This window comes from Leuciscus leuciscus (genome assembly GCF_965113295.1).
Source record: "Leuciscus leuciscus genome assembly, chromosome: 23".
NCBI classification, from domain to species: domain Eukaryota; kingdom Metazoa; phylum Chordata; class Actinopteri; order Cypriniformes; family Leuciscidae; genus Leuciscus; species Leuciscus leuciscus.
This window is the reverse complement of record NC_138747.1, coordinates 29425941-29450774: the sequence shown is the minus strand read 5'-3', so window position 1 is coordinate 29450774 and position 24834 is coordinate 29425941. Positions and strand designations below refer to the sequence as shown.

Sequence of the window (24834 nt, the reverse complement as noted above, 5' to 3'; positions counted from 1 at the left end):
AACAGTAACGTAATCATCCACGTCGCCAACGAGCGCTTGGGTTGAATTCGTTTACAACAAAGATGACTGGAGAATTGAGATTTCACACTTACAAATAAGTCAGATAGAATAAATGCATATTTGGCGTGCTGTCCGAGGAGAGGCTCCGGCTCGGTATTCAGCCCGAACCCAAAGTACTCCCCCCGTATTCCTGGCTGTGGAAGAACAGGCTAAGAGTGAGTGGAGGGATGCTGAAAACTGTCAAGGAATGTTAGGTGAGTTGACGGAGTGAATAAATATATGCCTCCTCTCATGCTGATAGGGTAGACATGGTAATTGTTTGATGACAAGTTGATTGGACTGATTATTTGAACGTGCTCCTCCCGAACTTTGTTTATAGCGTCTGTTATAGAAGATATCGACAGCGCATTAATTTGAAAAGAGGACCAGAGAACCGCGATCAAGGCATTTGTCGATCGGAAAGATAAATGAAGAACATACGTCACTTACTCCGTTGCTCTGATTGGTTGTAGGTCTATCCAATTGAGTGCAGAGGCATTTTCTTTCCTGGTTCGGTTGAAACACGCCCCATAATCACAGCCCAATGGAGCAGATCAGACTCATATTCTAAGTCAATGACTTTTTCTTTGATCAATTTGCACGCTGAATATGGGTTGAAGCTCTTAATTTTGTCTTTAAAAGTGCACCAGATTGATTAATTTAACTTTAAAATGTACACACTTTTTTCCCGCCTACAAGGAATGAGGTCCACCCACCACAGTTTCACAAAATCCTGTGGGAAACACTGTTGACACCTAGATATTTGTGGTTCTGATTTTTACTTGCATTTTCATTTGCATAAAATAAAAATATGAATGATTTGTTTTCTTCATTTTTGACCGATATAAACTGCTGCTTTCAATGCGCAACAAACGTTTTCTTTAGGCCTCATAATTAGAAGCTGCCTCATTACTGTCTTATTGCTGTACTCGTTGCCAGTTTAATTAAAGCCGCAGTAATCACAACATGCAATAAGATGCGTAAGAGAAACCTAAAAGCATGTAATCTTCACATTGCTAAATACCAATTCATTATTATTGCAAAAATTAAGTTCCAGCCTAAGTAAAAGGTTCTCAAGCAATCACTGAAGACATGTAAACCGTCAGTAATACAAGAATAAAGAAACCAATGACACCATTTGCTTTATGAAAACAATGCACCGTGGGCACAAGCATTCACACTGGTAAATATAAGAGAATCATATCAGAATCTAATGAATGTGTCGTACTTCCTGCTTCCAGCAGTGGCACTATGACCATGACTCTCAATAGCCACATTCATTATATCCACTATTTTCAACAATGTTATAGACTATTTATAAATGCAGTCCATCTACCACTATCTACGCATTCTATCTATCTTTAACCATGATAAAAAATTATACTTTTTAATATGAAACTAAACCACCATGGCGGCAACTGATATTCTTAAAGGAACACGCCGACTTTTTGGGACTTTAGCTTATTCACCGTATCCCCCAGAGTTAGATAAGTCCATACATACCCTTTTCATCACAGTCAATCCGCAGAAGTAGCAGTGCTTCGCCTTCTGAGAATATAGTTCCCAGTATGTCTACGGTTAGAAGATGGCTGTGTCTCATGTGACCTTGTTATTTGTACACGCTGTGACTATATAGATCACAACATGTAAATAGGAAAATGTTGGCGTTATTTTGTCACTTATTGGGAGCAGTATGCTAGCTGGAGCCATTTACCTCCAGTCTTTGTGCTAAGCTAGGCTAGCGGTGGGTGCGTCAGACAGAGTTACGCTACGCACGGAGATGAGAAGGGTATGTATGGACTTATCTAACTCTGGGGGATACGGTGAATAAGCTAAAGTCCCAAAAAGTCAGCGTGTTCCTTTAAAGAGTGAGTCATTGATTAAATTCAGTCAAATGATTCATTCATGTATGAATTGCAAAGGCCGCCTCTGCATCATGAAGTCGTTGTTGTCAAACCCTGAATATTGATACAAATTATTAAAATAATCTTCTCTGTTTAAAGGCATTTGCAGATGAGAAGATCTTTACTGTGCTGAGTGAAACGCTCTACAACCTCCTTCAACTGGTGAGAGTTGAATCTATGTTCATATGCCAGATGGTGTGATTGATTGGAAATATCATTCATAATTCCTCATGTTTTTCTCTGAGGACTGGGAGCAAAGAGCCGAAGAAGATAATTTACTGATTGAGAGAATTTTGCTGCTGGTCAGAAATGTGTTGCACGTCCCTGCAGACCCATATGAGGAAAAGGTGAGAGTTCGTAGACTTGAACATGCTCACAGAATTCTCGTTTATGATATACCACACATCCTTGATATTCATTGACCTAGTAATCAAAATAAAATTCAAACAACTTGACCTTGATATGTACATACATAAGAGGTTACTCTGTAACACTTTATTTTAGTGTCATTTTTACATAATGTTATGTGTAATTACTGTAGTAATAACTATAAATTATGCATAATTACATGCAATTAACCCTAAACCAAACCCTAATCCTAACCCTATAGTAAGTACATGTAGTTAATTTTTATTACTCAGTACTTAAATGTATAATTACACTGTAATACTGACACCTTAAAATAAAGTGAAACCGGTTTCTCTACAATACAAACATGCTGCAAGTTAAAAAATATATATAGATATATTTATTTGCTTTTTAATTACTTGATTAAAAAAAATCTATACATTTTAGCCATTGTAGTTTTACTGTTGTTTTGTAAAACAAAATGATTATTATTAGGGGCCGAGCACATAGGCATCTGTTATTGGCCCCTGATCCCCCATCTTTCTCTCAACATTTTCCCAAGTTTGGCAGTTCTGCTAGCCCCAGTTTTGCTGCTGAAGATAAACTCAGAGATGCTATTAAAGGGATAGTTCACTTTGAAATTAAATTTTGGTATGTTTTAGCTTACCTCAAGGGCATCCAAGATGTAGGTGTCTTTGTTTCCGCAGTAGTTTCAATTTTGATATTTTTAGGTCAAACCGTTCTTGTCTGTCAGTCATATAATGCAGGTCTATGGTCACTGTCTCAAAGAGCATGCACAGAGTCCAAATTAAAACAATTCCCCGTCGTCCAAATTAAACAATTCCCCATCGTAAGTACACATTGATGGCCTAAGACACGAAACGAGCGGTTTGTGTGAGAAAACGAACAGTATTTATATTGTTTTTACCTCTTGAACACAGCCACGTCCAAGTGATCTGAGGGCGCGGGCGCTTCCTGGTGTGTGACGTGTGCGCGCGTTCTGGCTTAGTCTACGCAAGCGCCTGGTTGTGTACAAGAGGTAAAAACGATAGAAATACTGTTCGTTTTCTCACACAAACCGCTCGTTTCGTGTCTAAGGCCATCAATGTGTACTTACGATGGGGAATTGTTTAATTTGGACTCTGTGCTTGCTCTTTGAGACCGTGACCATAGACCTGCATTATATGACTGACAGACAAGAACGGTTTGACCTAAAAATATCAAAATTGAAACTACTGCGCAAACAAAGACACCTACATCTTGGATGCCCTTGAGGTAAGCTAAAACATACCAAAATTTAATTTCAAAGTGAACTATTCCTTTAAACAGCGTTCGGATAAACACTGCTTGGGTCGTTCACACCGTTTGCCTTTGGGAATGTTGTGTTTTTTTTCTGTGTTGGATGATTTGCGTGCGTTTATGTGCAGAATGTGGATGATGATGCCAGTGTTCACGATAAACTGCTGTGGGCCGTTCACATGAGTGGACTGGATGATCTGCTGAAGTTTCTGGCCTGTGCTCAGAGTGAACAGCAATGGAGCTTCCACATCCTGGAAATCATCTCCCTCATGTTCAGGGATCAGGTGACATGATGTTTCAAACAAGGCTGAGTATTTTGCGTGTAAAGGATCTTTCAAGGAATAGTTCACCCGACAGTTCAAATTCTATCATCAGCTAATGCCCTCATGTTTATAACCTAATAGATTTCTTCTTCAGAACACAATCTTGGCTATGTTGGTTCATGCAATGCAAGTGAATGGTTGTCAAATCGTTGAAGCTCTAAAAAGCACAAAGGCAGAAGTAATCCATGTGGATTATTTCTGAAGCGATCTGATCGTAGCCATTTCAGTCTTTAGGCGCAATGATTTAACATGACAATTTCTAGAACTTGAAGCATGTAGATAGATCGCTACCTAGATCGCTTTGAGTTTTATTTTAGTAAAGGTTTGATGAATGGTTACCAAACCTTTACTAAAATAAAACTCAAAGCGATCTACTAGGTTGAGTAATAACAGACTTGCATTTATTGGATGAACTTCTTAAATATTTTGCTCGTGGAAGTCGGTTAGCATGAGAGAATTAGCATTTTTGGGTGAACTATTCCTTTCTGATTGCAAGTTCAATAGAACACCTTGGAGTTTTACACTAAAATGCACTGGAAACATGGATATTTTCATCTCGCATATTTAATAATCGCCTGTATGTTTTTGGCACGACTCCTGCAGACTCCTGAGCTTTTGGTGAGTGCAGGACAGATGCGTTCTGCCCAGGAGAAACAAAAAGACATGCAGGAGCTGGAGTTATTGAGACAGAAAGAACTAGCTGAAAAACGCAGCCGTACGCTACTGAGAGGCACCAGGTGAGAGAATGTGATCATATTAGTTATGGGTCAGGATGGTTGACTAATTTATCATTTGTTATTGGTATTTTTTAAGCCATGTTTTTAGCAGCAGTGCTTTAAATGATTAGTTCATCCTCGTGTCATAATACAGCTAGTCACTTATCTTTGCACTAGATCATATCTTCACATAAACCTACTAAGCAAATACAACAATAATGTATTCTCTTCTCTTATTTAGACACTCTCGTTTCCGTGGCTCGTATGTCATTCAAGGATTGAAGTCGGTTGGAGAGAAAGATGTGATTTTTCACCAAGGACTTCACAATGTAAGTGTCACTATAAAATAGTTATTATTCCATATTTCTGTGTACTTTTTGTTTTAGTTTTTGTAAATACCTCTCTTTTATTAACACGTACGTTTTTTTTGATGTCTTAAGTATAAGAACTATTCTCATGACGTGGGTAAGCCCGTGAGACGTGTACCCAAACGCAAACAGATGGCTCAAGATTCGGAGAGCCAACGACGCTCGGCGTTAAATGTGCGTCTCTTCCTGCGCGAGTTCTGCATCGACTTCTTGGAGAACTGCTATAATCGGCTTATGTACCTCGTGAAGGTGAATGACGACATCCACATCACTGAAACTCAAACTCTCTCTCTATATGAGTTTTGCTTATCATGCGTCTTGTTTTCTGAGCAGGAAGGGTTGATCCGGGAACGGGCACAGCAACATGATGAGACGTACTATCTGTGGGCTTTAACCTTCTTCATGGCCTTTAACCGGGGTCAGAACTTCAGACCGGATGTGGTGTCTGAGACCATGTCCATCCGCACCTTTCATTTCATTGAGAAGAACATCACCAACTACTATGAGATGATACTCACTGACAAGAGGGATGCCACATCCTGGTCTCGCAGGTTGGTCTTGTAATTTTTACTCTTGGTTATGGGTAGAGATGCACCGGTCGACTGGCCGTAAATCAGAACCGGTCGGTTTTTGCTCCAAACACACGATCGATAATTGCCCTATTTTTTCTGCTGATTTAATTTGGCCGATCTCTCTTCTGGACTTGCGCACAAACTGCATTGAAATCATTTCCCAAAATTGTATTTCTCTGGATTGACCATATTAATTTCTCGATTTTAGTTGGTAATGATATGGTTTCTTAAATCTGTTGATGCGTGAGCAAAACTTCACCAAACATTTGTAGTGCGCCTGCCATCCAATCGCAAAAAAACTTTGTTACTTTGAAATATGAAGTACACTCTCAACTTCAAAATAAAAGTCTTTTTTTTATAAAAAATGTCCAACAAAAAATGTGGTTTTGGTGCTCTTTACTACACTGTGACACTGTAGCACCTCAGTGCGAGCGGCAGCACGGATCAGGCGCACGTAAACTGATCTCATCTCCTCTTTACCACAGCACGAAAAAAACAAGGATGAACACCAGAGTGTATATTGAAAGATACATTACAGCTTACCGAAATGAATCCCATCTCATGCAATCGCTCAATCGGTGTTTCAACAGAGGAAAGACGTCAATAAAACAGCTTGTAGGCTATACAATGTCACTTAACCTTACTTCTAAAACGGTTAGTTCCAATCCTCGATTCTGATTGGTCAATAGCTGTGCTTTATTCACGATAAAACACGGCTATGACCGCTTCTCCCAACTGTTCTATGTATCACTACACAACACCCCTAGCAACCACTCTTAGCAACTTAAACACATGTGTGATCTCATTGATATTGTCCATTGAAGCTATAGTGGAGTATTGTGAGAGATCGAGAAAGCGAGTGTAACGTTACCTGCATTCACAGTAGACATTGCATTTTCCTTCAGGTCAGTCCTATATTCATAATAAAATATTCCGTTTGAATGTCCGCTGCCATATCTTTTCCCTTTTAACAGTTAAACGTTAAGGGGTTTTCCCGTGTCATCTGTCAGTTGGGTCTTCCTTCTCCATGAAAACAAGTCTTTTCAATATAAAAGTCTTCTCTACCGACTGACTCATTCATAAGACAGTGTTTGCCGCCATCTATTGGCGAAATAATGTATGTAACTTCTGTTGCTGTTTACGGTCAGGGACTATTTTTTCCAGGGGAAGGAATGCTTTTAGTGATTTTACTTCATGAAAGTTGCATAGATAAATATTTTTCGGCTTTAATGATTGTATTGTGTGGCAACCGTTTTATAAAAGCAATAAGGTACTCGAGGCAAGTGCTGTATCGTGAATAAGTAACGGCTAAAGGGGTTGCAGGCAGGGGTTACTCCGCTTCGCGTCGTGCCTAACAACGCCCTTCAGCCGTTACTTATTCACGATACAGCACTTGCCTCGAGTACCTTATTGCTTACATTTACCTCAAACAAGTGATTCAATGTCCATAAACTCATTACTTAGCTAGAAAAAAAACTAAAGAGGATTTTGCTAAATATGTGCACTGGATTGCAAATTCATTATATTTTTTTCTTAACCTGTTAGTGATGTCTTCAATATTTAATGTATGTTTGAATAAATCTGTCATGAAAACAAGTTATAAACATTTAAAATTATTGTAATTAACTTATTACTGTAATATTTCACAAACAAACTGGAATAGAAACATTTCTGTTATTAAAAAGTTGATATAAAAACTGCCTGATGTGCAATTTAAATGTTTGTACAACTGTTTTAGCTATTTGAGTGTTTTTTCAGTAGCATTCAAGTATGAAAATTAATAAATGCAAAAAATAAACTGGCAAGGATTTAAAATGCATGCAAATAATAAAATTTCATGTTGACACGCGAGTGGAAGAGCGATAGTGGTAATAATCAAAAAGAAGAATAATAAAAAAACAGCCATTGAACGACAACTGATAGAATGTGTACTGTATTATGATACTAACAAGCTCTCTGTAAAGGAGAGCTCTTTTTTTTATTGTTCACATCATATCGCATGTCACGTTTGATCCAAAGCGACTTGCATGAAGAAACTAAGGGTGTTTTCACACCTGTCTTGTTTGGAGAATTTGTTTCTGAACCGGTCACTTTTTCTCCCTCGGTAAAAAGCGATCTATTATATTTGAATGCAATAATCACTCTCAGATTCGCACCCAAAAAATCAGTCCGAGATCCCCCGAATGAGTTAGTCTCAGGCCGCTTGAAAACGAACTCTGGAGGGGTTCGCTTGTGGTGAGAAGGCAATCCGACCCAATGGACCAACGAACCAGGCTGTACCACAATGGGTCAAAAGCAGAAGTGTTTGTTTTGTTAACGCCTCTCGAAATGAATTGTGGGATTACCTTGAGCAAAGACGAAGTGAAATGCTGAAATTTGGTCAGACAAGCATATTTCAGAGCAACCATCCAAAACACATACAAATATTTTAGTTTACATGGTGTTTAGGTGAGAGATGGGCTTTAATCGTTTGATTTAATCCTGACAGATGACCTCAATGAGTCGAATCCTAGAACATATACAGTTTATCACACGTGACTTGTTTAAAATGTTGCCTCGTGAAAGGTTAGCCAAGAAGAAATTGCAACATGTCGAACAAAGCGACTGTCTTCAGGTCTGAAAACTCCCTGAATCTTGTGTTGATTTATAAGAACCAACATCTGCATATTTGAACGACTAAAAAAAGGTTATATTACTTAGTTGAGTGAAGTGCTGTTAATATGAACCGGTTATCTTCTCTTTTTCCCAGGATGCATTTGGCTCTGAAGGCGTATCAGGAACTGCTGCTGACGGTAAATGAAATGGATCGCTCAAAGGATGAAAACATCCGACACAGTTCCAGCGTCATCAAGAGTATGTTTTATTTCTCTTCCTTTTTAAATCTGTAAAATGGATTAGGTAATTACCATGGTGTTAAATGTTTATTTTCCTCTGTGACACACATCTAACGGTCACTTGTTTGGTTTTCCTCCGGTGTGTGCAGGTAATATCTTTTATCTGATGGAGTTCAGGGAGATTTTTCTGACTCTCTTGCGTAAATTTGATGAGCGAATGCAGCCGCGCTCATTCCTCCGAGACCTGGTGGAGTCCACACATCTGTTTCTGAGAATGCTGGAGAGATTCTGCAAGGGCCGAAACAATCTGGTGGTGCAGGTGAGACCTGAGACGGCATTAGTTGAGATCACTGGATGAGCTGAACCATTTTAAGTTAAAATGTCATGTGGTGTGTGCCAGTTACATTTACTTGTATGCATTTGGCAGATTCACACAACTTGTTTCGATTGCCTGGGCCGAACCCAAGTTCGATTGGATTAGAGGTCGACCGATTCAACGGTTTTGCCGATATATCGGTGGCGATAGTTGATTGGTGGAACTATCGTTATCGTCAAAAATCCACACCGATAGTTTTTCTGGGTTACGTCTGTTGCTGGAGCGGCTTGTGCGCAGTCATTACATGAGAGCGCCGAGAAGAGACCAAGCGTGCCGCACAAGCCCTGAAAAGTGAAGCCAAAATGTCTCGATCGCCTCCCGGTGACTGCTCCTAGTATAGGTCATAAACCCCGCCTCCCCGTGTTATTCAACGGGACTTGAGACCAAATAAACAATTTAATTACACTTCAAATATCTTTTTTTTCCGAAGGTGGTTTCTGTCATTTACTGTAGTTTTTATCATGCTGATGTAAATTCAAGTGTTTGTTTTTAGCTAGTTATTTGATGCTATAAAAACGGTGGTGACGTCATGATTGACAGCTGTGATTGACAGATTCTCTGAGCGAAGTAGTCTCACCAATGGAAGAGAGCGACCATATTTTTTTACAGTCTATGGAAGAGACTGCTGGCATTATACAGAGCGAGAGCGGCCTCTAGAGGACAAATAACAAACTATCACTGGCTGAGTTGTTTACTGTAAACACGTGAGGCTGCGCTTTACAGAGATCAAACGCTTCACGGAGAGCGCTGACACTTCAGATGCGCATTTAAAACACAGACAGCGAAACGGTATGAATACAGAACACTAAAGAACATATTGCCATATCATTATAAAGTAATTAATTTGTTGACTAGATGCTGCATTAGCAGAGAAAGAACAGCTGTGTGTTTGCCGTCGAGGCTGAGAGGACTAGTAGTATTGGCTAACCTCAAGCGGTTAAAATAGAGTGACAAAAACACACGCAAACCTGACCCAAATGTTTTATGTCGCAATTGTTATCTATCTAATTGCATTAGTTTATATCCAGCTGGTCCCTTTTAAGCATTCATTAAAGGTTGGGTAGGTAGGAATTGTCTAAACTTATTTTCCAAATTTGTTTAAACTTTATTTATATATCAATACATAATTAAAATGTAAGTACTCTGAAAAAGAAAGTATAAAAATCGAGTGTCTGTAGACCTCTCACGACTGTTTTAAAGACAGCTCATTATTTCCATTCACTCCACCCCCTCCCTTCTGGGCTCCTTCCAAAGCCACGCCCCCAAAACACATGAACGCGCGACTCCGACCGCTGAGCTGGAAGACGCATTATTTACCTGAGACGAGCGGAGAGGAGCGCAGTGCATGCAGTGACATCATGTCAGAATCACATGTAATAAAAAAATCTAACTTTATCATTATGAATATAAACAAATAAGATGTAGTTTAGTACTCACTATCAAGCTAGCATTGGTAAAGTTTAAAGCTGCAATAGGGAGCTTTTAGAAAACGTTGACTTAGCCTGAAAATTTGAACAAGCACAGCTTACAGGTCATTCCCCCTCGCTCTCTCTCTGCTGCGCTACAGCCCTCCCTCCACAGCGGAGCCTGCCATGAACACGCAGGCTAGTAAACATGCAGGGACACTGATGACGGCGGATAAACAGTTATCGCACATTCACTGGTAGGGACGAAACATCAACAATATGCTTTACATTGACTATGGCCTGCCCATACTTTGACTACAAACTTGGTCCTCAAATCATTACGTATTTTGCAATACATGTAATGTAACTTCATAACGTTGCACTCTTTCTATAAGTTATAAATAGCTAGCAAGATAATAATGGTAACGTTACAGTATCTAAGTAATTATTCTAGCGATGTGTAATGCTAAATAAGGTTTGCTAGTACATTATTTCAGCAACATGACAAGCCAGTGAATTAGCAGGTTTCTATTGTTGCTTTGCACAGTGCGTGACATTTTATCTGTATGTTATGCGGCTAGAGCTTTGACACTGAGTCAATGGGCTCCGACGGGCTTGTTTATCGTCATCTGTCTTTTTCCGTTTACCTGTCTTTGTTGTATGAGCTGGTGCCACTCGAGAAATTGGCAGTTTTGGTTGTTTGTCCGCCATTAGCACAGCTGCGCGGCACACCGGCTATCTTGATTTTGAACGACTGTACGCGCTGTGCGAGAGAGGGGAGAGGGGGGTGATCAGTGCGTACACAAGCATGATTGACACTGCTAAGACACTCCTCCTGGCTCTGATTGGTTGTTTCTTACCGGGAGCGGTGTATTTCTGCAAATGGCAATAGGACCACTGGGAGGAGCCTGGGGAGCTTGATTTTTTTTCACAGATTATCTGTCTCATATTCTACTGTCAGGACATAATGACAGTTTTAACAAATATGTAAAAAATACATTTTTACAGAAGTTACCAACTGCAGCTTTAACCGGCAAAGTTTCATATTTAGAGCTAGTGACGTGCTTGCTTCTCAGCCGACAGAAACATAAACAAATCAGAAACACATTTAGTTATTTTTTTTAGCACTACAATACATATTGTTATTTATGTAATCAAGTGTTCTAAAATAGAAGCAAATAAAGTGAGAGTTACATGTAAATTAGGGCTACATTTATCATTTTAATGGCCTAAGCATGAATCTTTGGATTTATATGCAATGGTAACACTTTACAATAAGATTACATTTTTAGCATTAACTAAGATTAATAAATGTAGAAGTATTATTCATTGTTAGTTTAATTTCAACATTTACTAATACATTTTAAATTTGAGTTTTAATTTTTATAATATGTTATTACCTTAGTTAATGTACTATGAACTAACATGAATGATAAAGGTAAAATTGTATTGCTCAAATAGTGATGCATGCAGTAAAAACGTATATTGTATATTGCATAATGCATATAGTTAAAGAAAGCTAATCGGCCTTGTTAACAAATGGGACTTGTAAAGTGTTACCTATGAGATTTACGTATGTTTCTAGGTTATAGCTAAAGAAACACATTTGACCTGTAATATTTAAATGTTTAAATTATTTTCTGTAAAGTTCGTTCTGTAGAACTTCTCATTTTAATATATTCATATTTATATATATTTATTTCATTTAGCACATTTCAGTTCAGCACTGTTGTACGTGGAGTGTTATGTTTGTTTTTATTCCAGCATCCATTAAAAAAAATATCGGTTGAATAATCGTTATCGGCATGTGCGGTCAAACCTAAATATCGGTATCGGTAAAGTCCACTATCGGTCGACCTCTAGTTCATATTATATTATTAAGGTCTAAACCTCGATGCGTTTGCATTATCAGAGCAGAGGCTGTTTAACCCTGTTGTTTGATGACAACCATGCAGGAGAAGGCAGCAAAATGCATAGCGTTGTTCACCTCGCTTTCATATGTGGTTTTTGATCCTTTGGTTTTGTTTCCAAAGCGTCAGCGCATAATGACACTTGAGTCTGTCTGCCGTGAATGCGCTGCAAATGTTCTAAAGAACGCAAGAGTCTATTTGTGCTGAAGGAGAGTAGAAATAAGATATACACCTGATTTGATTCACTGTAATGCACAGAAAATACAACACTGACCTATATTCTGCTATGGCAAGAGAAATTAATTATGAAATGTTTATTCGTGGTGGACGTTGTGCACAAACCCTGTTCGTAAGTTAAAGTAGAGAAACACTAGTAAAATATTACTCCTGTAAAAGTGAGGTTTTTAATGCGACACAAATGAGATAGACCTAAAATAGGTTCGAACTTAGTCTGACATTATTATGAATTATTAGTAGGAACACACTTGATCTAAGAATATCATATTACTCCCGGATCTTGGGTTTTTTGAGCGGGACAAGACCAAATCAAGTGTTAATTGTTTGGTTAATTGACTCTTTTAATTGCTGAACTTCTAGATCAGTGCAATTCACAAATGAACCATTCGATGTTGTGAACCAGTTGATTGAAGAGAATCCGCTCACGAAACGGACATCACTATCGGGTCTCGGAGAAGATCTCGATTTCTTCATTTTAAAATAGCGAGGAACAGCATGTTTTCCTGAAATTAAGTGGAGGAAAAAGTCTAATTTTATGCTTTGCAATATAATGAAGAAAATGCATAGATTTGAATGACATAACATCCATCATTTCAGACTAAGGACAATTGAGCGACTCGTACACAACTATTAAGGTTCAAACATTCATTGATGCTGAAGAAGGCAACATGTGGCATTAAGATTTGGGGCAGTTTTTTTATTTATTAATTTTTTCTATGATGATGAAACTTGGAAATAATTTTTTTTTTTTTACTTTTAGAAAAGAAGAGTGAAACGAAGGAAACGTAGCAAGAAGAGCCTTCAGACAGAGCCCTCAGCTGAAGACTTGGAACAGACATGGCAGATCGTGTCTCAAGAGCTCATATCTTCTGGCTTTCAGGTGAGTTATAGAAAATCAGGAACAGAAAGAAAACAAGCATTTTTAATAACAAATGGGACATTGTTCAGACCATTTTGATCTTCGTCAGACAGTAAAAACATTCAATTTTGAGAATCTTTAAAGTGACACACTTGATAATAGCTACATTTCCATTACCCTTCAAATTGCGCAAATTGGAAATACGGCCAATGGAAACGCGTCAATTTCGCAAAAACTCCCGTTTATCGCAAAAAAGTGTTTACGCTCGCATGAGGTGGTTTTTCAGGCAGTTTGAAAAAGGAATATTTTGCAAAACTGCAATGGAAACAGTTTTTGCGCATTTACAGTCACCTGACGTAGACGACGCGGTGTGATTGGACAGAATACGAGACAGAGTTCTTTATTAAATTCATAAAAGACAAAAGAATTACAGAAATACTGGATTCTAAACCTCATAGAAATGCCACAATCAAGACATCGGAGCAGAAATGAGTGAGAAACACCTCATATGTGCCGCTCACAAGTATAAGGGTCTTTCATTGCCATTAATGCTGGGATAACACGCCTACGTTTCCTTCTATTAGTAATAATAATGGCCAGTGCGGTGGCTGTGATGTATATAAACCTACCAACGTCCGTTGACATGATTTTTGGAATGACTTATCGCGAGAGGAAATAATTGCGTTTTAGTCGCATAACATCGGTTAATAGAAACGCCGTCATTTCGCAATAGTTTTTTATCGATTATTTTAACAAAAAATTGAAAAGTTTTGCGCATATCTGTAATGGAAATGCGCCTAATGTGACATACTTAGGTTAATTTCCCAAATATTCAGTCTGATTTCAAATGCCATGTGTGTTAAATGAATACATGTTGTGCGTATAAACACACTTGTGTGCTGTTTGTCATGTTGGCCTGCAGCTGTCAGAGAGTCTGACTGAGGGTGCTGTGCCCTTCGACGCCGCATCTGACACTCCAGTCAATGAGCAGAGGACTGAAGCATTGCTCAAGATTCAAGACTGCATCATATCTCGCTCAGGACCTGAAGCTTTGAGTTTACTCCGGGCTGCACGGTAAGACGTCAACCACACCAACACCTAGAGTGTGTCGTCTTGTTTCTCACCGTTTTTAGATGCCTAGCTTTGCCAGAGCTTTATCACATCATGTCATTTCTCCACACAAGAAAAAATGTGTGTGACGCTGATTGATTCACCTGGTCCTTGAAAGATGTCATTTGTCACTGATGCATTAAATGATTCGTAGAAGATCTGTCAATAATTTAAAATATGTAACGAGTAATCTCATAATGTTGGACATAGTTAACATCTTTCTGTGATTAGTTCAAAGAAAACTAATTTCTCATGTGGAATTATTACAGCAGTTTTTCTGGATGACAGATTTCGGCAACCATACATGACACTCGAATTAAAAATATAATTATAATTTAATGGGGGTATAATGCCCTTTTCACAAGATGTAAAATAAGTCTTTGATGTCTCCAGAGTGTGTATGTGAAGTTTTAGCTCAAAATACCCCACAGATATTTCTATATAGCATGTTAAAATTGTCACTTTTTTGAGGGTGAGCAAAAACGCACTGTTTTGTGTCTGTTCCTTTAAATGCAAATGAGCTGCTGCTCCCGGGACAGGGGGCGGAGCTTCAAGAGCTTGTGTCCTTTTACCTCACACAGACATGCACTGAAAATGTCAATGTTTATGTTCAAACCGGACTCAGACAATAATGGAGAGACTCAAGAAGTGACAACATGTAGAATGCAACATGAAATTGAATGCAGAATGAAAGCTTATGTGTAGTTATCTTCTAGTCATTGATAGGCATATTCTGTCATGATAATCTATAAATCGTGTTCAGGGGGCGGGGTTTATGTAAATTCTAGGGTTGGTGATGTCACTAACCCTGGAGGAATGTCGTGTAGTCTCTACCAGCCGTTTGTTGTAGTCCTTAAAAATTTTTTTGTTAAAAGCAAATATCTCCCTTTGCTTTGAACTTTGAGCGTTATAACTTTGCAGATGTGGTTTATGCTCAAACAGCAACATTACACACTAACTAAAGTTAGAAAAGTCAAATCATAATCAACCACCCCTTTAATTGCACACATTAAAGCTAATTCTTTATATTTTGTTTGATATTTGCTTCCTGTGATAGCAGCAAACTAAATCCATTCACTAGTCTTGTCAAACATTCACTGTGATTTTGAATAATTACAATATTTCTGCTGTTTTTGTAATCTGATAGAAAAGGTTATGATGGAGTTAGGACTTTTTCTGACTTGCAGAAAGAAAGGATGTACTCATTCTCTGGGATTTGTGTGTTGAATCAGGGCAGTGTGGCCTGAAGGAGAAACGTTTGGATCGGTTGAGGTGGAACCGGAGGAGGAACTAGAACTTCTGAAGCAGATTCTCTTCACTAAGCTCCCTAGTAAGATCACAATACTACACTGTACTACTAAACCTGATCGTATGGTTATACTTCTAGGTAGATATTCCCAGGGAATACGTTAACTGATCAAATATAATTTATGATTCTGCATTTTCCTCACCTTTTATTCCCTTGAGCTTTTTTGATTTTCCATCTTTCTGCTCTGTAATTTTACATCAATGTTTGATTGGTTGATTGTTTTTTCTGAGAGATTTTTTTTTTTTTAAATAAAGAACTACCTGCAATTCTTCGTCGTGTTTCGTAGTAGATGCTATATAGTAAATGTTTCTCTTTTGCAGCATGGCTGACGTTTATTGCCAAAAGTTAATTGACAGGGCGCTTTATGCAGTTTCTCTGCTGCCTGAAAAGTTTAAATGTGCAGCAGCTTATTACTATATGCATTAATATTTAACTTATTTCATCTTTTTATTTTCAAATGTGTTTTCCATTATCAATAGTTTTTTGCTTTAGTATCAAAATTCAAATCAATAATCAATACATTTTACTGGTTTTGGTACTGACTCCTAAAACATTGGTTTTCTGTTTTTCAACCTGATACCATTACAAACAATACTCTACTGTTATTGCCAATACTGGAGCAGCTGAGTGATAGATGGACTTTGTCTGTGTGTTGTGTAGGGTCCGTTCCTTTAGATTCGGCTCTGGAGGAAGAGGATGGAGTCGAGTTGGAGGAAGAGGAAGAGCTGGAGTCTGTTGCTGTGTCTGAGGCGGAGTTCAGCTTCTTAGATTTCATCAAGAGGTGTGTGGAGAATTATTTACACTTACAGGTGAAACTGGTAAAATTAGAATATCGTGCAAAAGTTATAATTTTGATGATTATGGCTTACAGCTTATGAAAACCCCAAATTCAAAATCTCTGAAAAATTTAATATTACATGAAATCAATAAAAAAAAAGGATTTTAAATACAGAAATGTCGGCCCTCTGAAAAGTATAATCATGCATATGTAATATAGTTCTATATACTAAATATATTAGTTTCACCTTTTAATTTGAATTACTGAAATACATTAACTTTTGCACGATATTCAAATTTTCCGAGTTTCACCTGTAGAGCAGATGTAAAGAGTTAATTTTCCCAGCTAAAAACTAAACTTCCAGTCTTGTTTTTTCTGTATTGATCAAACCAATATGCCAATAAGGATTGTTTTAATGCAGTCAGTGGTTCTTAAATCGTTCCTGAAGCCCCCCAACAGTGCATGTCAATCTTCTTTATCTGACACAAACAGGTCCCCTGTAGTCAATCATTTTATCCCTTAAAACTCATCTTTGATCACCATAATTACATTTAATGCCATTTCCTGTGGCAAAATATTCTTCATGCTGTTGGAAACTTTTATTCCTTCATCGAAGCAGAAACCAGGAGACTTGAGATGGATTTTATAAGCAGAAGAGATTTATTCTTCCATGTCTGTAGTTCATCAAGTCTGTAGTTCATCATCATCATCAAATCTAATCTAAAGAAAGTTGCCTTGCACTTTTATATACATTTAGGGGGAGGGATTTACATTGAGGTTGAACAAAGCATGTAAATTAAGTATACAGGTTAAGGAACCGCCCTAGACTCCAGTGTGTTACCAGTCTCAATCCAATCAGCATAACTATTCAAACGTATATATGCTAATCCAATCAGCCTAACTATTCAACGTCTGGGGCTGGGGCTCCAAGAGCCATTTGGGCTCCGAAAGCCATTTGCAGAACAAAAGGTGAGAGTCCCAGTGATCTGACTCATTTAACTTACAATGGAGAAAACAGGAATTGCAACTTTGCTGAGCAGAATCTAACGTCAATGTACTCAACTTTTACTGTTGCAACCTAATTTAAACATTTATTAAATTTGTAATACAACAATGCCTTGAATGTAACTCTACACCCTGATATATCTGCCATTTCCAATGAACACATGAACGCTGGGTAATCTCAGACGACTTAATCGAGATATTAATCAAATCCGCAAACTTGTTTGAAGAACCAAATTAGGCCAGAGATCAGTTATCACGGTTAGAAAATCTGGCATCTGTCAAATCATCTCAGATGTAGTAAGCGAGGTACGAAGAACGGACCCCAGTGGAGAACCTCAGCTAACATCACTGATGGTGTGTCCAGGCGCATCACAAGATGATGTATGATTCAAATGGAAAAAGCCAAATATGTGACAGTTTATTGGCCTTGTTGACAAAAGCTGCCTTTCCACTGTCCGGCCAAACCGTTCTCGATGCTTAACCGTTCCTTTCTGTGCCCATCTGCCCCAGCCGGGACCGATACGGTTTCATTTTCCACTGTGGGTTTGATAACGGCTGCTCTTTGCGTCAAATGTGTCAGTCGTTGCCCTGGTTAGCCTACAGTGAAAGTGCAAATACAAATGGAACCGTTCCTTACCGTTCTTAGAGCTGTTCGGCCCAGCAATGGAAAAGCTAATCATGCTGATAATTTATCAAAATTCCTTTGATATTGATTTAAAGTAAGGTTGGATTAATGTTTCTCTTGTTTTTATGTTCCAGTAATATTCCATAATTGAAATGTTTGATTGACAGGTTTGCCAATCCAGCTGTTGTGCGTCCATATATGATCCTTCTGCGCTCATACTCCCAGAACTCTTCTCACACCAACCACTGTATCGCACGCATGCTGCACAGACTGGCTGTGGATATGAAGATGGAGGCGTTGCTCTATCAGCTGTCCGTCTTTTCCCTGTTTAATAAGATCCTGGGAGATCCAGCAGCATCCGCCTATCAGGTAACAAACACTGTCCATTAATACAGTGAAGTTCTTTCTGGATCTTTTGTAATCCTGAGGTTTCTGTTGCTCAGCTGGTAGAGCATAATGCTAACGATGATAAGTTCATTGCTTTTGATGTCTGAAAGCTCTTAATCTCATACCACTGCATATCTTAATGTTAAAGGGATCCTATTATGCTTTTTCTTTAGTATGTATTATTACATGGCTCTGTGGAATACTTGATTTTGATTGGTCAATCGAGCCATCCAGCGGAATGTTTTCTCCCGATAACAACCGGTAAAGCTGATAACACAGGCTGATCCGGTTCACTGAAGTCTGGGCTTAATGCTCGCTAGGAACTTTTTTTCCTCATGGAAGTTTTGCGCTAAAAAAATATTAAAACTCAAATCAATATTTTGTGTACAGTTATTTAATTATGTCATCCACTCTCTCGTTTCATACTAACGCAGCTGCTGCCATTTTGCGACGATTGTTTTGTATACACTCATGAATTACAAAGATAACAAACGGGTACAATTTTAAAACGGTTTAATCTTAAATCAAATCTCTTATCCCCATAATAATGTGGTGAAATACCGTGATATAGTGGTATGACTGCACTGTATCCTTTAAATGTCTGTCTAGTTTGAGCTTGCCGCTTGCTAACATCTGCTCTTTCCGCAGAAGCTCTGCGTTTAAAGAGCTAATCAAATATTTAAAGTCAATATTTCATGTCTAATAATTTTCTTATGTGGCAAGTAGCCGTGTAATAAGCGGGATAATGTACATCTAGCCGGTTGTTATCGTGGAATAAGCCTAATTCCCCCGTCGAGGTTTAGTCTGTGATAACCGGCTGGATGTACATTATCCGTTACACGTTGCTGTTTGAGCATGAAAGACGCTCCAAAGGGAGTTATTCTTTACATCTCTATACACAAAAAAGGGGGCGGGCCTGGTTGAGTTAGGGTACAAATGACATCAGAGTTCAGTTCGTTTGGATGATGTGAACGCTGTCTTCCGAACTCGGGTGCGCACCCGCGAACCGTACTCGAGTCCGCTTAAAAAGGGTGGTCTGGGGTACGGTTCATGTGAACTCCAGTACGATGGAGTCCCTGCTGATATGAACGCAATCGTACCAAATCGCTGAAGAGAACCGCTATTGATGACGATGTGGTCGTTAGCTGTTTCGTGTGTGTGTGTGTGTGTGTGTGTGTGTACGCTTACCTTGACGAAAAGCAGGATTGACACACTGCAAGCAGAGATGATTTCTTTCATTCATAGCGGTTACCAAGCAACACGATTACGCGCCAGCTGCAGCTTGATGACACAAGCGTACCGCGGTTCAGATACAAATAATATAATGTGAACACAGTCCATCGGGGGCAGGGGGGAGCAATCGAACTCGGCTTCGAAACAGGCAACCGAACCAAGTGTGAAAGCGCCCTTAGTTAGTAGTGTGTTGGAACTCGCAGTTATGTAAGAGGCGTGACATTTCGCAAACACGCTCGAAGCTGTTGACCAATCACAGCAAACTGATCCAGCCGACCAATCAGAGCACATTGTGTGTTTCAGAAGGAGGGGCTTCATAGAGACAGGAACTAAGAACGTTACTGACAGACTGGGAAGAGAGGAGCTGCAACAATGTAAAATATGGGGAAATAATGTGTTTTTGAACATTCAAGCATGAAAACCTATTCTAGTAAAGCCCAAAAACACAATCAAGATAAAAAAAAAATGAAAAATGGTCCCACTTTATATTAAGTGTCTTTATGTACTATGTACTTGCATCGAAAAATGTGTTAATGTTGTACTGTAAAACACTTTTGCTGCTATTGAGGTGTGATACGGGTAAAGTTTGGGACGGGTTTGGTGGGATGGGTCGGTTTAAGGTTGGGTTAAGGTGTAAGGGAAGGGTCAAATGTAATTACATAAATTAATTACTGCTGTAATTACATGCAGGTATTTTCAATATATAAGTTCAGTGTAAAAACATGTATGTACATAAACATAAGTCCATTTTATCAAATTATTAATTTCAATGTTAGTACATAATAAATCCACTTAATATAAAGTGGGACCAAAAAAATCATATACAAATTGTTTAATATTTTACATTTAATATACATGTAACAGATTGATTTAATTCCTTTTTTTTGTCCTTACAGGAGCTTGTTACATTTGCAAAATATGTTCTGAACCGGTTCTTTGTATTTGCTGCTCAAAACAACAAAGCGTTTGTGGAGCTGCTGTTCTGGAAGACTGTGGGTGCTGTGAGAGAAATGACAGAGGGATACAGTAAAGATGGGTAATTGTGTTTAGACCTTATTGATATTAAAGTGGATTAAAGCTTGTATCTTTGAGCTTCATTACAGTGCTCAAGAGTTAGTGATTATTCACATGTCCATATATATATATATTAGGGAAGGCACAAAGAAAAAAGGCAGGTGGACTCCTGAAGAAGAGGAACAGCTTCAGCGATTGTATGAAGAGTACAAGGACTCTGGAGGTAGAGTTGCACCTGTTCACGGTCTCTGTCGTTTGGTTTTTGAGTATGTCGAACAGTCTTCTAAATGATCTGTGTTGTGTTTGTTCTTCAGTGCCTGATATTGTCGAGACGCTGTTACCGTTGCTGAGCAGCAGCCGCACTAGACGGGACGTGGTGACCCGCATGGTCTCCTTGGGTTTGGTGGACAATGCGAAGGATTTAAAGAAAGAGCGGTACGATTGTATTTTAATGTCTGAAATTTGAAAGTAAAGACCGGTAGTAAAGTAGAGCATGTAAAAGACTGTTCAATACAAGTGCCATTTGCTCTAATATGACCAGAGTTTAGAGGAAGCCAGAATGCGTATCCATCGACAGAAACACACATTAGCCTAACTCTGTTTTACACGTTATTTAAACCAACTATTTATATGCGCATGCATCATCAGATTTATTATTATTTATTTATTTTTCTTAACCGAGAACCTTTACACCCCTACTGACTAAAACAGTTCCCCCCCGCCTCTCATTTGATCAGGAAAGGTACTCGCATCGTGCTCTGGACTGAAGAACAGGAACAGGAACTCCAGGTGCTCTTTGAGGAGTTTAAAGACTCTGATGGTTAGTGCAAATTAAGTGTGTGTGTGTGTGTGTGTGATTTATAATCAAGAAAAAACAGTATTAAGGATTTAATTTATGTTGTTGTTTTTTATATAAAAATTCATTTTTACATTTGAATTATCGAGCTCACTAAATAACTCCGGATATGTTCACACTTGACAGGTTTGGTTTGATCAAAACGAACTCTGCAATTGCTCTGTTAGTACGGTTCAGATGAATAAATGTGAACGCTGCCGACGAAACCTGGTTGCACCAAACAAGACTGGCTCCAAACAAACTCTGGTCTGCGTTGTATTCATATTTCAGTCTAAAGCCCTATTCGGACGGGATTAACTTTACAAGGGTAGATTGAGTAATGTAATTTTACCACAGGACGTCTGTAATATTAATGGCCAATTCGCACGGGATTAGATATCTCACTAAAACTAGCAGAAGTGGGAGAGTAACTCGATTTGCCCATCGCCGACACTCCTGTCGTCATGTGTGTATTACGCTGCTTCCTGATATCACATGCGCAAACAACCTATATTTCTATATATAAAAGTTATGTCCGGTCGAACGATGTATTAATTAACTTCAGATTGGATTGTGTTGGTAATAGGCTCTTACCTAACGCTTAAAGATGTTTCGTGCCCCTAACAAGTGCTGTCGATCTTCTTTTTGATGTGAATGTTGTGTGTAAAACACCTGAGTTTTGCCACAGACTCGTCCCAGCGTCTAGAACGCAACTGAACGCTTTTTCAAGCGTCTCCATACTTAGAAAGCCACAGAAAACTACTTTTAAACAGGAAATGACGAAATATTTCCGTACATATTTACAGCGGGTCTATTCGCACGGGATTAGTATCACCTGAGGTCATTTTTTCCGGACCTTTTCACTGAAGGTAAAAGTCGCCGTAATCTTTACTGGCTTGTCCGTGATGATTACTGAGATGCACATTCGGACGGGACTAAAATCACTGAGAAGCTCTGGTAATAATTACTTTACCCCACCTCTCCATGTTAAAGGAACCGAATGTAAGAAATGTATTTCAATTAATCATAAAATGGCCCTGATATGTCACTAGACATTAAGAAATCATGTTCATTTCAAATACTTATGTCACTGACAACAGTAGTCCGGCCAGGATATTGTCATTTAAAAGTGAAGTTGCAGCCCTCAACTGATGTTGATGTTGTCATGTTGTGTTTTGGCCTGATGCCCCACCCTCCACCTACCTACCAATCACGAAGTCAGTTGTGTTTTGGCATCCGGGTTGCCAGCTCTGCTCTAGTTACCACAGCTGCAGATACAAACGTGTCGGATAAAAAATATCTAACGTTACGAAACCTAAAAGACCTCGTTATGAATCCGAAATACGTCGTGACAAAGGCCCAAAAAAAACGTACTGTGTAGGACTCGTCACTTGCCATTGGAAGCTCCTTGTAGCAGCCGACGTTCCTGCGGGATCCTGCAGCCTAACTGGCAACCTCGAGTCAGGGGGGAGGGGGAGGGGATACACCGCTCTACAGTCATTTGAAAGTGATTGCAGTACCAGTTTTGGCCACAATCTTACGTTCCTTTAAACTAGTCCCATCCGAATAGGGCTTAACCGCACTAAAGACATCTAGGCTGCGTTCCAGTCCAAAATTGTCATGCCCTTCACTTGCTAACTTCCCTCCGTCTCGTTCACTCGGATGTACGTCATTGCGAGTGCCCACTACTGGCGGAAACTGCAATGGGCTGAACTGGAACGTCCTAAGCCCTTGATCACTTGGAATCAGCTATGTAGTTGATTTATTATTTACATTTGTTTTCCCTTTAAGAATTTGTTTAATGCAGGATCCAAATGTATATATGGTGTTTGGGTTGTTTTCAATTAAAAAAAATTGAATTAATATATCATAGAGTTGTTTGTTGTGGTGGTGATTAGACGAGATCTGTGGTGACGTCACAATCGTACTGCATTGTGGGACATATAGGTGTCTGAAGTGTACGTATGAAGTAGACTTGCTCCCTCGGTCAAAATCGAGGGAACGAGGGTCTGTCCATCTAAACTTCCCTCGTCCACTTCACGAAGTGGAACGCACTTCAAAATGGCGGCGGGGATTCCCCCGAGGCGAAGTGCTTAGGGAAGTTCGCAAGTGCGTGTCTAAAAGTGGACTGGAACGCAGCACTAAACTAACCAAAAACAGGATGTGATGTCACAAGATGCGACCCTCAAGAATTACCTGTTTTTTCTTGTGATGTTGCCCATCACTGTTCGTTACAGTAGTCAGAGCCGCATTACAAATGCAGCAGATCTTCATTTGTTTGTGACTGGAATTCCTGCCGTTGTTTTACGAATTATAGAAGCTGCTCTCGAGTTCTCGGCTGGTAAAAATATCATCATATGTACGCTCATACAGCGGACGCATTTATCCCAGCGCACAGCTTTGTTTGCATGTTTAGTTCTGTCGCAAAATGTATGTCATAAAAGCAGTGTTTTGTTTTGGATCTTTAGATTCGGTGTTAAAAATGACAGTGTAAACAGGAGCATATGTATCATCATCTTTTTTGTTCTGGACCAAAAGAACCAAACTACTAGTGTGAACATGTCCTCAGTCATTTCTGAATTAAGATCTGATTATTACTGCATCATCTGAAGTTATCATCACTTTCAGTGATGTCCAATTTAAAATGTTGCACTTAAGGTTCATGAAACCTTTGAAATGAAATTCATAAAATCAGTGTAATTGCGTTCTGGTGGTGTGACACTACTAATCATCACATCTCTCGACTCATTGTTATGCCTGCAAAGTCCTTTATTTCAGCTTTCTCTGCTGTTCTCGTAGATGTGCTTGGAAACATTCTAAAGCGGATCACAGCCAAGCGCTCACGGGCACGAATAGTTGACAAGATCCTCAGCATGGGGCTGGTGTCCAACCGCAGAGACCTGTACAAGAAGAGACAGCGCAGCGCTACTGGCAGGAGGACTGGAATGGTGCGTCCATCAACATATAAAGCCTGGTTTATTCTCTCCACGTCCGCATGAGTGCGAAGGTGTGGGCGGTTGTGCGTTGTGTGCGCAAGACCCCATTTCATGTGCCGGCATCTTTGCGGCACCCAGTTTGCGTTGTGTTATGAAGAGCAATGAATAGAAAAGTGTTCTTACTGACATGTCATAGCACAAAATGTAAAATTATAGAAAAATGATCTTTCTCCACTACCTGAGCTTTACAGAAATGAAAGTTAAATGACTTTTTATTTTAAGTGTCATTAATGTAAAATACTAAATCAAATCAACTACTCTATATAAAATTGCTTTGACAATTTATTTGTCGAACAAAATTCCAGTAAAAGAGATGAATATTTACATATTTAATTGGCTATATTTCAATCA

At 39.0% G+C, this 24834-nt stretch overlaps 1 protein-coding gene across 1 annotated transcript in view; it reads left to right on the top strand.

Annotated features, from left to right (window-relative positions):
• timeless (timeless circadian clock) overlaps window positions 1–24834 on the top strand; it is a 38687-nt gene that overhangs the window by 4345 nt on the left and 9508 nt on the right. Inside the window, exons 5-23 of the mRNA XM_082156388.1 lie at window positions 2043–2105; window positions 2189–2290; window positions 3719–3874; window positions 4517–4650; window positions 4871–4958; window positions 5070–5246; window positions 5331–5548; window positions 8319–8422; window positions 8553–8722; window positions 13093–13212; window positions 14114–14265; window positions 15534–15631; window positions 16271–16391; window positions 18186–18387; window positions 20535–20674; window positions 20790–20875; window positions 20967–21087; window positions 21390–21472; window positions 24287–24435. Coding sequence (XP_082012514.1) covers window positions 2043–2105; window positions 2189–2290; window positions 3719–3874; window positions 4517–4650; window positions 4871–4958; window positions 5070–5246; window positions 5331–5548; window positions 8319–8422; window positions 8553–8722; window positions 13093–13212; window positions 14114–14265; window positions 15534–15631; window positions 16271–16391; window positions 18186–18387; window positions 20535–20674; window positions 20790–20875; window positions 20967–21087; window positions 21390–21472; window positions 24287–24435 — 2484 coding nt within the window. The remainder of the gene's footprint in view (window positions 1–2042; window positions 2106–2188; window positions 2291–3718; window positions 3875–4516; window positions 4651–4870; window positions 4959–5069; window positions 5247–5330; window positions 5549–8318; window positions 8423–8552; window positions 8723–13092; window positions 13213–14113; window positions 14266–15533; window positions 15632–16270; window positions 16392–18185; window positions 18388–20534; window positions 20675–20789; window positions 20876–20966; window positions 21088–21389; window positions 21473–24286; window positions 24436–24834) is intronic.